General features: G+C 39.2%; 1 protein-coding gene across 1 annotated transcript in view; it reads left to right on the forward strand.

The window, feature by feature from the left end:
* MATN2 (matrilin 2) overlaps window positions 1–12,877 on the forward strand; it is a 61,647-nt gene that overhangs the window by 3,164 nt on the left and 45,606 nt on the right. Inside the window, exon 2 of the mRNA XM_031591046.2 lies at window positions 10,194–10,763. Coding sequence (XP_031446906.2) covers window positions 10,194–10,763 — 570 coding nt within the window. The remainder of the gene's footprint in view (window positions 1–10,193; window positions 10,764–12,877) is intronic.

Here is a 12,877-nt window from a genome sequence, read left to right on the forward strand (position 1 = left end):
TCTGTTCCTGCTGAGTGCAGCTGCTTTGTTAGATTACATACAGATCAGTGAAAGCACAGTTTGCCAGCTGAGCTTTGCTTTTTGGATACTCAGGAAAAGCAGTAATGGAAATAAAGCTGGCTACGTGTTTTTGAATATAAAATAATGTCTATTGCATTAGCTAATTTCCTTCAGGTGTAACTGAGATGGACCTCTGCACTTAAATTGACTGATTGACCAAGGTATGTATCAGTTGTTCAGAGTGGTGATTACCATACTGTGATTTCAGGCTCACAGCAGCTGTCTACAGCATCTTTCAGCAGGTTGCATGTTCAGAAGTGACAAATGCCCAGTCCTTGCAAGATATGCTTGACACTTTGTATTAGGGAAGGATGGAGGGGGGGTGGGGGGAGGCACCAAGATGTTTGTACCACATTTTTGGCATTTATTGTAAAAGAAGGCAAAGCAAAACTTCAAAATTGTGCTGAACTTACAATTGTGGGTTGTTTGGTTTTGGTTTTTTTTTTTGTGAACTTTGATCTTGTAAACTTAAAACTGATCATTTATTTCATATCACGTGGACATGTTTCTTTGGAGAGCTCTGAAGTGGATGCATGGGAATTTAATAAGTTGTGGAATAATATTCTAAGCAATTACATTCTATCTGTTCTTTAGGAATTTACACCTAAAACATACATCTACCCATTTTTGGAAATAACCACATAAGTGAGTGACGATGCTAATCCAGGAAGCATTCCTACATGATACCAGAAGAAAGAAGCTACAAGAGATTTACTGATACTGCAAAAAACTGAAAGAAAGGGAGGGGAAAAGAGGCCAGGAGGGAAATGTACTTGGCTGCTGTTCAGCAGAAACTGCTGCTGAGCTCAAGTGTCTCTCTCTGCGTTGAATTACATTTTGCAGCAAAATATATAATGATTTATCTCTTGGTTGTATGTATGTGGTTTCAATAATGATACGAAGGGAAGTTATGAATTACACAGTGCTCTCTGAACTTATGAATCACTGCTTCAGTATGTTAAAATTATTTCAAACATCCTTATATCCAACCAAGTTCTTAAGCTGGTGTGTATGTAACTACAGGGCTCTAGAGCATTGTCAGGTTAACCATACAGATTTAAATTTTAGACACAAATAAGAGCAGAAAATATATGATGGAAGTGAGTGCACTCTGTAATGCTTCCATGAAGTGCAGAAAAGACTTTTGTTTAGTTTTGATTGAGTTCATTGTACATTTATATGCTGAGGGCTGTCCAGAGATCTCTAAATCCTGCTCATGTGGGCTACTGAACAACATGATAACTGCTGTAGGAATCCTATTTACAGCCTCACCATAAGTGCGCTCATTATTTTTTCATATAGATGTAATTCTTCCAAGTTTTTTTTTTATCCTCATGGACATTAAGTAGTCATTAAGTAGTCATTGCAATTGAAGCCTACATTGCAGTTGAAGTCAGAATAATGTCATGACAACTGCAACATGTTTTTGACATGATATGCTGGCATTATATTTGAGGAGATTAAAAATTTTTCATGCAGTAGAAAAAGACTGGAAACAGTTGCAAATGAAATCTTTTGAATTATCATATATTTAGCTAAAATGTAACTGAAATCCTTTTCTAATTAAGAGTTAACCAAACTTTTATAAGGTTACAAAGTAATCAAGTTCTTATCAGTTTAGACTTCCACTGATGGAAACATAAAATTGCCTTATAAATATATCTATATAAATATAGATATATTATATTTGGAAAGAGAGATCAAAGCGTTTTATGGTCTGAAATCACCAGTTTCTTCCCTCTGAGATGTTTAGGTACAGTCATTGTGCTATAGTGAAGAATTAGCAATTGCATGTTTTGCTTTCAGGCAGTGATACCTGAGAGGTCTCTCATGGCCTTTATGCCAAGGCTTCAAGCTTCAGCTTTCATTTTAATCTCAGCTGTCAGCCTCTTCCCTGCAATTGCCGGTGTCCTTAACCTACCTGGCTGGGTGTGAAGCAGTAGCAGGAGTTGCACTTGCCCAGACTCTCCCAGCTCTCTTAGGCTCCTGGGTTTTCCTGGCAGTAAAAGACCTTTTCTCTGTAGCTCTGAGGCCTGGTAATCTGACTTTTGCTAAGCCTGTGCCTCTCCAACCCTTAGTAAAGGGACCTGGAGGATAAGAAGCAAGATGTGAGTGGTGGCCACATTCCTGCCAAGTCATTTGTTCCCTGCAGAAGCTGTTACTCCTTAAGCAAGCCCAGCTTGTGGACTTCTGGGACTGCAAAAGACTTCAGGGATTTGTGTCCTATTCTGGATACACTCCTGTGCAACCAGCTGTTACAGAGATCAGAAAGTTTGGGTTTTGATTTGGGTTAGCAATTTCTAGCCACGTTACACTGTTATGCTTGCTAACTGTTGTATTTAGATTTCATTATTAATTTTAAAGTCTTCATCAAAATAGCATTCACATTTCAGCCACTTAAAGTGCAATTCAGTAATTAATGTAATATATGATATCATATTTCTAGCAGCACAAGTAATTTTCTACTTGTGCAAAACTTCAGCATTGCATAAGTATAATGTATGTGTATTTCCTCTGCATAATAATTACCTGTAACAAAGCCTGTGTATTTCTCTCTTTTTTTTCTTTCTCCTTTTCTCCTTTCTCCTTCTTCTTCCCTTCTCTCTTCTGTTGTTTCATTTTCTTATGCTCTTTTTTCCCCTTTTTTCCCTTTTCCTTTGTTCTTTAAAGTGACTTGCAAGTTTTCCACGTGGAGTGGAAATATGGAATGGAATATCTGTTGCTACAGAAAATAACCGAGTCATGTACCAAACTGAAGATGCTCTGTTTCTGAACTTCTTTGTTACAACTCCCACAAGTTACTGAGAAATGCTGCTTCTGTGAAAAAAATGATGTCTTGACACGTGCTAAGTAAAATTACAAGCTCCATTTTATATGTGTATTCTCAGAGGGCTCAAAGTCTCCTCCTGAGTATTTTATCTTGAAGGAAGATTAGGCCGAAAAAAAGAATACAAACACTAAATGTTCAAAAGTGTGGTGTTTTTGGCTTCACTGTAAGCATATCAGCTTAACAATTAAAAAAAGCAAAAATGGAAGATTATGTAGAGAATCTTGGAAACAGCATTTTCATAACCTAAGGGACGACTCATCTTATAGGAGCGAGTGGATAATCAGACTGTATTAGGTAAGCAGACAATCTAAGTGCTCTTTAGATTGCTTTGAAATCTAAAGATTTTTCTACTTACTGAAGTACAGCTGAACTGATAGAATTATAGTTTGCCAATGGTATGATGTCCCATGCATTTATGGGGGCAGTGGGAGATAGTATATGGCAATACCCCATGGTGCTGTTTCTGAAACAATTCTGGGAAAGAGTATAGTACTTACACTGTTACCAATGGATAAAAATATGTGGTTTCAAGTCAGCTGATCAGTGAGTAATATTGAGGTTGCTAACAGCTTTCCCTGTAAACAAAGATGCGAGTGGCTTTTAAAGAAGAGTACGGATAGGAGTTTTTGAAACATTATGCTAATGTTGTGAACGGAAAAGAGTTCAAACTCTTTGGTCATTTTGTTTCATTCCTGCTTTCTATACTCCTGCTAACAGTTGTTTACTTTTTCTACCTGTTCCTTCTCTAATAATTTCTGTGTCCCTCAAACAGTGTCTGAGGCAAGCTAGAAGTTTCAGTTATTCAAGGAGAAAGAGAATGCTCCATCCCTCTGTCCTGGTGTTCCCCTGCCTGCAAGAGAAAGCAACCCCGCACCCCTGTCCCCAGTCCTCCTGACTATGAAAGCAGAGAACCAACAGTTTCCATCACAGACCAGATGAAATGTGCAAGAAGAACTGAGAAAGTTGACAGCATCCCAGCAACATTGGGCTGTTGCGCCAGACACAACACCAGTCTTAGTAAAGAAATGGAGAAGTATTAGGAGTCATTTTGGGACCCTGGGGTTAGATGAAATTTTATAGTAATAATGACCTTATTATTTTGGAATAGGGGACAGGGAAGTAACAGAAATAGTGAACAAAGTAAGGCACCTCCTGATGTGACAAGTAATGGAGCATTTGCATGTAGGAGAAATGGAAATTTGTGGATAAGAGCCTACTGCTGTACAGTTCTCCCAGAAATTCTGGAAGTTCAAAAAAGATTTTGTCAGAGTCCATAAAGAGATGTCTAGAGGCTGTGTTTTATCTGGAGAGCGCTCCGATGAAGAAACTTGTAAGGAGTGGATGAACTGCCAAACTCATAATGAATCTTTGGGATAGGGCCAAAGGCCTGTGAGTTTGGGAAACAGCTCAGATTAAGAATAGGGTCAGGGAGTATGAAAGCAGGTTTTGGACTCAGGGTTCCACAGCTGGAAAGAAGTGGAGTCACCTGAAAAACTAAGTGCAGGACATACATGTGCCAGATGAGGAGGTCCTCAGCAGTTCCTAACACCAACTTCAGAAAGTTAGGTATGATCATATCTGAAACCTACCATAGAGAAAAGTGGTGGAAGTAACTTGCAAAAGATATCTCATTAGGAATTGTTTGGAATTATTGGTATTTTTCATTTATTCCTGGCAACAGCCACAAAATGTGTTTTCCAAACAGGAACAATATTTACTGCTGTGTACTTTGTGCCTGGACCTTATAAATGAAGCTGCTGCAGTTTCCTAGAAGGTATATGTAGGCAATATGTACATATGTCTTTCTTCCCATCAGAGTGCTTTGCTCTTGACAGATTTATGAAAGAATTGCAAATTTGGGTATTGTTTACGGTATACGATTGTACAGCAAGAAGGTCAAACCTTCTTGTTGAACTGAGAAATCTTTTGGAAATATTTGAGTACCTGTCAAACCCAGTCTTTCTGGCTGGATGCTTAGCCAGGGAAAACCACAATTCTGGAATTTTAAGAATACTAAATATCAACAAGTTCATGTTTACAACAAACTTGCTAAGAATCGTACCAAAGTTTATGAAGAATAAAGTTGTAAAGAAAAGAAAGGCAAGCAAGGCTGGGAGAAAATGAAATAATAAAATGACAAAGAAGAGAAATGTAGAAAAAAGTTTTATAATATACTGGTTGGGTGAATAGTTATCTTTCATTTAAGTGAAGACCTTTGTTCTGTTACTCAGACAGAGATAAAAGTCTAAAAATAAGTGTGGTGTTATTGCTGGCAATCTCACACACCATGTAATTTTTGTATTTCTTAGCTCACTCTGCGGTGATGTAGATACAGTATGTTGAGTCTTAAAATTGTCATTAATGCATTGCCTACTTAGGCAATAACTTTTCTATGATCTCATTTTTTCTTAACTGATCTCATCTTTCCTTTTTGCTTAAGTTGTCTTAGTTTATAACAAAAGTCTTTGTGGGACGAGTATTTAGTTATAAATCAGTTTTTTATTGTCTAAATATCTTAAAATTGCTGTAGTACTTACCAAATGGAACTAACCTCCTTTTGCTTTGTGTGCCTCATTAGCTGTCTTTAACAGTTATCTATCTCATTTGTTAGGATAAAGATCCACATTATCAAATAAGTTTTTATCCATATTACAAAATGTGTTATAGCATCATTAAGATATAGGACAATAATAGGAAATAAGTAATTCCATTCTAAACAAACTTTTTGAGAGATTTGGCCTGCAAAAAACTTTAAAAAAATTATCATCTAAAACTTGGGTCCTTTGAATATATTCAGCTTGAATATCCTAAAATGGAAATGTTTGATGAATAAAATAGTGCTGGGGACATTCCTGGGCACTGGGATTCCACTGTTATTGTTTAATTGCTAGAGCAGACTCTGGTGCATGTTGATTAGCACTCCCCAGACAATCCCCGTGTGTGATGCAAAGGTTATGGGGGATCAGGGCTTATTCCCAGGAGGCCACTCTACTGTAGTGGGAAAGTGAATTTAATGCTGTGAGTGCAGCTTAATGTGTATCATAGACTGTTCTCTGGCACTGAGACCAGTGAGATAACACAGCCTGCACTGATACTGTTGATTGATGTATACTGAGCTTGCAGAGTGCTTGCATCCATATTGCCTGTTAGGATGGGATCCTGGCTCATGCTTATTCCCATATTATGCCTGAGTATTATTTGAAAAAATGTTAATCTCCTAGGCAAAACAGTACCAGGAGCCATTCTAATCTTTCAGCAGCATAGAAGATTGAGTTCTTATGCCCAGGAATACTCCCTCCCACTGGATTGGATCCCAGCTGGATTCATTAAGTGAGAACCATTGTTCATTTTGCAGAGGTGGTGTGACAGTAACTCATTTCTAGACAAACTGGATATTGAGTGGAGAACACATTTACTCTTGACCTGGCCTTCAGTTTGCTGGCCTTGTCTTTCCAAAAGCCTTGAAGTTTTGGATAATATAATTCACACTTTCAGGGCTTTTGTGTGTGTGTGTTGTCAACTCAAAATCTTTGCTGACTTTGATGTTGGTTTCTGGATGAGTAGCTCTTTTCAATGAATGCGTCACTTCTCATAAGGAGAGTGGAAAGGCATCTCATTGGGATTTGAAGACATTTGCCAAAGTTGTGAAAAAATTCTTTGTTTAAACACAAGAACTGGTAGGAGGAAGAGGTTATAGTTTAGAGGGTAAGTGTAAATCTGTTAAACTTTTTAAAAGTAGCATGGAAAGTTTATCTGAGGGGGTTAGTGTTCATCTGTTAGTCATTACTGATCACCACTCCTCAGAGTACCACCCAGCTGGAGTTTTGCTTGGTGAAAGATTTACACTGAGTTTTATGGAACCTGGGTTGACTGAATCACCATTAATAATTACAAGGTTATTAAGAATACCCAGAACAAGACAGAGACTTTAAAGATTTTTTTTTTTTTATTTGAAATGTTTGGCGTTTCTATAGGTGGGATTTTTCTAGCGAAAGTAATTCAGAAATATACAAGGACTGCTCTGAAAGTAATACCACCTACCCACAATATCAGAGGCAGATGTTGGTATGGCATTAGAGGCCAATACTGGATCTTCAAGCCTCCTGTATTCTGTTCCATGTTGTTGCTGTGTGACAGATGGCAGCAGAGGGGGAGTCTGGTGGAATGGTGTCTGACGTGGACTTGTGTGTGAAGTAAAGGTGTGTGATTGAATTCCTCTTCGCACAAAAAAAAATTGCACTCATTGACATTTACTGCCATTTGCTGAACATTTATTGAGAAGATCAAAAAGTTGATGTGGGCACACTGAGACAGTGGGCAGTGTGTTTCAGCAGTGGTGACAGCAGTGTGAAAAACAAGCCATGTTCTGGATGGCCATGTACAGCTATCACACCACTAAATGAAGTTCGTCTTGATCAGTTCGTCTGCATAGAAAGGCTAGTGGTCATGTCTGTGTTGAAAAATAGTGTTTCGTAGTTGAGACTTCGCTCTATTAAATTGTGTTATTGTGCTGTTTGCTTCTGTTGTAGTTTCCATGGAACTAAATATGAGGCATTACTTTCAGAACAACCCACTTACTATATTCTTCTGCATAAGTAATTTAGCAAAATGGGCTTTATTTCTTGTTGCACTGTCCAGTAATGCTATCCAGATTTCTTCCCTCCCTTTTTCATAGGCTACTTCAAAATAAGGAATTGAGTCTCCTCAGAGTGGGATCCAAATCTATATACTCAAATAAGAAATCCTCCCTGAAATTCAAAAGTATTCAACAGGAAGGCTCTCAGTTTTATGGAAAGTAAAATAGCAGTGATTTTACCCTTCTCCCTACCCTGTCTTTCCCTTCATAGACACTTAGACTTCTTTCTGTGATTAACTTATTCACTCTGTTCTGTTCTCTTAAATCTTATTTTAGTGTTATCTTTATATTATAATTGTTCTGGAATATTAGTAAGAGTAATTAATAGTTAGATACACAATTGACCTCATAAGATGGAAGACAGCGTGTCAGGATATCTGTATCCCATTAGAACTGGAGTTTTATTCTGCTCAGTTTGGCTTGCACTCAACATCCATTGATTTTGAAAGAATAAGCAACTTGAGCATATTCCTACGCTTATGAATAAAGCCATACTGTAGACTGCACATGAATAAATCCAGGCAGTCATTTTTATTGTCAGCAAAGAGCATTTTTATTCTATGCCTACAGACTTTCTTGGTAATCCATGAAAGAGGCTTCTGAGTTAACAAGTGAAAATAGGCATCCTTCTCACCCCTTTCCTTGGCAGGAATACATGGTTAGCATTCATCAGCAGTCACAAGCAAGTAAAGGCTTGTCTGAAGACAGATGCTGTTCCAGTCGAGTCTTCGATTGGCCCACTTGTACTTGTGCTGTATGACATGACCTTTAATTATACAGTCAAACAACTGCTTTTTCCACAGGGCATTTGCCTGATTTAATGCCCTGTTGGAGTGCATTGGGAACTTAATTGAGCTGTACAGAAAGGGAGGTTTCTGGTTAGAGTTATCTCAGCTAAGTGAGAGGAGCTTTCTACTGTAGTTTGATGAGGATTCTTGCTACCTTTAGTTGTTCCATGAAACCTCAGTTGATTTCTCATCACGAGCATCCTAGTAAGTCCTTCATATTCCTTTTGAACTTTTACCATACAGCCTTCTGTAGCAAGGTTTAGAGCTCACATCCCCCTGCTTGCTTCAAGCCTACCTGTGCTGACTTTCTGCATAGGCAAAATTAGCAAATGGTCAATCCTTATCTGTTCTCATCATGCAACTTTCATGTGCCTGCATTGGAATCTGAGCAGGAGCCAGTGAGAGAACCCAGGGCTTTTGAAAGCTTGTAGCATGCCCAGAAAGCAGCCATGATTGTTGTTACCCGTGATAGCTTGGTCTGTCTGCCTGTGCAGTTGTCAGATACAGCCATACACTGTGGTATTTGTGGCTCTTGGGGAAAAAAAAAAAAAAGGCCAGGTTGACAACTGAAAGAGAAAATGACAGGAAGTGTATGAGCAGTCTTTTTTTCCAAATTGAATGCCATTGTAGAAAAGTGGATTTTATCTGTGATGCAGCCCCAGAATTTCTGTATGACGCTGAGCTAGTCCAGTAGACGAGGCTTTTCCCAGATGGCCATTAATTATGTGTTTGAAATCATGGGGTATGATTTGCAGAAGTGCTGAGCACTCACAGCTGCAGTTGACGTCACTGAGAGCTGTACTCTGTACATGCAAAGTGCTCTTTAATGCCAAGTTCCATGAAAAATCAGTTCCTTTGTATCTCAGTCACTCCTATTAGCAGATACTTTTGACCTGTATTTCTCTGTGGCCGTTTCCTTGTTTGTAACAAAGACTAGTACTACCTGTTATCTGATTAGGATTTCTGAATTCTCAGGCTCTACAACAAAAAGCATTAAGGTGCAGCCCACTAAAATAATAACTATGTTATTCAGAGAGGATTTCCATCATGTGTGGGGTATGAGTTCAGAATCTCAACGGTGTCCATCCTGAGCACTGATCTCACAAAAAACTAATCTACTGATCATGTAACAGGCAGATACTGTTATTAACTAGAAACTAAATTTGGATTACCCAAATAGCATTAGTTATAGCATTTCCTTTTTTTTTTTTTTTTTTTCCTGTATGTTTCCAACTCCTGGCAGGGTATTTACTTAGCATCTTTCATAGAATGAAGTTGGAAAAGACCTCGAGGATCATCAGGTTCCAACCTCCTGGCTGCAGGTTGCCAAACTGCTAGGTCAAATACTCGATCAGGTTGCCCAGAACCCCGCCTGGCTTTGAACACCTGTAGGGATGGGGCATCCACAACATTTCTGGGCAGTGTATTTCAGCACCTCACCACCCTCTCAGTGAAATACTTCCCCTTGACATCTAACATAAATCTTCCCTCCTGTAGTTTAAAACCCTTTCCCCTTGTCCTATTATTATCTACCCATGTAAAAAGTTGATTTCCCTCTTGTTTATAATGTCCCTTTAAATGTTGGAGGGCCATCATGAGGTCTCCTCATAGCTTTTTCTCCAGTGTACGAGCCCAGCTCTCTCAGCCTGTCTTCATAGGAGAGGTGTGCCAGCCCTATGATCATCTTTCTGGTCCTCCTCTGGGCCCTTCTGAAAAACTCAGTATCTTTTCAGTGTTGGGGGCTCCAGACCTGCACTCAGTACTTCAGTTGAAGCCTCATAAGGGCAGAGTAGAGAGGGACAATTTATGACACTTTAGATCAAAGCAATCCTATCTGCATTTAAAAATTCTTGTATTTTTGTTTCATTTTGTCTTTTAGAAAGTACTTGCAACAACAAACGTCTGGACCTTGTCTTCATCATTGATAGTTCTCGCAGCGTACGTCCTTATGACTTTGAAAAAGTGAAAGAGTTCATTTTAACAATCTTGCAATTCCTGGACATCAGTCCTGATGCCACTCGAGTAGGCCTGATTCAGTACGGCAGCACTGTCAAACATGAGTTCTCTCTGAAGACGTTTAGGAGGAAACAGGAGATTGAGAGAGCAGTGAGGAGAATGATGCACCTGGCGACCGGCACCATGACCGGACTGGCTATCCAGTATGCTGTGAACATTGCATTTTCAGAGTCAGAAGGAGCTCGGCCTCTGAACCAAAATGTGCCTCGCGTTATCATGATAGTGACAGATGGGAGACCACAGGATCCGGTGGCAGAAATTGCTGCTAAAGCTCGCAACTCTGGAATTCTGATTTTCGCCATTGGAGTGGGAAGAGTGGATATGAACACACTCAAGTCCATTGGGAGTGAACCACATGAAGAGCACATCTTTCTAGTTGCTAATTTCAGTCAGATTGAAACGCTCACCTCTGTCTTCCAGACTAAACTTTGTGGTAAGGTTTTTATATATTGGCTTGAATGCATAGATGAAAGTAAAACATGGGGAAAAAAAAAAACCTCATGTATTGTCATTAGTTTTTTTTTTTAATATGGAACCTAATCTGCTAGAATATGTACACTGAAAAAAAAAAAGAGAAACTAGCCAAACAGTATTCAGAACAACAATTATACATATGGGGAAAGGCTTCTTCTACTGCTCAGTGCCATAAAATATAATTCCTAGTGGTCATAAGCAGCAAGGCAAACACACACACATGATTTTCCTATTCATTGCTATTTTAGATAAGCTGTTTAATCTACTGATTTTGAAAGTGATTTCCTTTAGTGGTGAAACTTCAGACTGATAAAAGTTACTGTTGGTTGTTATTAAAAAGGTTCTGTGGGTATTCCTCACCCAAATTTTGTATTAACTAAATACAGACAATTATCTCTTAGAATGCCTTGTGATTGGAAGAGGCATAACTATACAAATATGTGGTAGTATTTGTATTCTATCCATTTTAAATACAAAAAGTTAGGAAAAGCCTTTACCGTGATTTTCATTCATTCCATAAAGTAAATAATATTTTAATGGATATTAATTTACAATAGAGAAATCATTTCCATCTGTAATTCCCAGATAAAAAATTACCCTTTACAAATACAGTGTCATGCATAACTCATTTTACTCCAGCCTGGGTACTTAATGTAATTTTAGTTTTTCCCAAGATAAGTTTGAAGGATCTTCATAGAGATTTGGCATGAAAGTGAAGTATTTACAGCAGAGTCCAGAAAATGAATACATGATGATATTGAATGCTCAATCATCTCTAGGGATGCGTTTGCCAGGAAAGAACTGAGGCTTATTGTCAAGATAGCCTGGAGAATTTTCCTTACGTGGTATTTTCCAGAAGTGTTTCAAAGAGCAACAGAGCTCCAGCTGAACTGCATCAGCATAAGACACCATCAGAGACAATCATCACATCATTGATTTTTTTCCTGTTTTTAACTTGCCATATTATTTGCTGGCATAATGTACATTAAAAAAAAAAAAAAGTAAACTAAGCATGAATTGAGAGCTTAAATGGAACAGATAGCAAATGATATAAAATTCAATTTTATTGGATTTTTAATAGCATTTTAGAAACAAATCCAGTACAAGTATTATTTACTCCTTTTTTTTCCTGACTAAGCAGTGCCCAGTAAATGTATTAAAGTTTTGTAGTTCACCTTTAATCCAAATAGACGCGATCCTCAATAAAACCATTCACCCTGCAGATGGAGGAGTATGGAGGTCACAAGGATTGCTGCTGCCTCCCTTTCTAAGGGAATGCCTCCACAACATTTGCTGTTTCAAGAACTGAAGGTGAGATACAAAACAACCACTTACAAATCCAAGACAAGTTCAACAAAGAACTTAAGGTGCCAGCATTCTGTGGATTTCAACTTAAAGGACTACATGTTAGATAGGATCTGTAATGTTTTGTTGAGTATGGGCCGTGAAGAGGTGCTCAGCTTGCTGAATTTCATAGAATCATGGAATATCCCAAGTTGGAAGGAACCCACAAGGATTGTGAAGTCCATCTCTTGCTTCACCCAGCTCCACCCAGAATTCAAACATTTGACTAAAAGGAGAGTGTTGTCCACACACTTCTTGAAGTCCAGCAGCACGGGACTTGCCCTGCAGCCCTGGGAAGCCTGTTTCAGTGTCTGCCTCCCTCTGGTGAAGAACCTTTTCCTATCATTTAACCCGCCCCTCCCCTGACGCAGCTCCATGCCGTTCCCTCGGGCCCTGTCGCTGTCACACAGAGCAGAGCTCAGCGCTGCCCCTCCGCTCCTGTGAGGAGCTGCAGCCGCCATCAGGCCTCCCCTCAGCTCCTCTGCTCTGGGCTGCACAAACACAGTGGCCTCAGCGCTCCTTGTATGTCCTGCCTTCCCTATCTTCACTGCCCTCCTTCGGGTGCTCTCTATTGGTTTTATGACCTTTTTGTATCTTGGCACCCAAACCCGCACCCAGTGCTCGAGATGAGGCTGCACAGCAAAGAGCAGAATGGGACAAGCTCTCCCCTCAACTGCTGGCTGTGCTTGGCTGGTGCACCCCAGGGTACAGTTCGTCCTGTAGGGCTGC

This window comes from Phasianus colchicus, chromosome 3 (assembly GCF_987193195.1).
Source record: "Phasianus colchicus chromosome 3, bPhaCol1.hap1.1, whole genome shotgun sequence".
Taxonomy (NCBI): Eukaryota; Metazoa; Chordata; class Aves; order Galliformes; family Phasianidae; genus Phasianus; species Phasianus colchicus.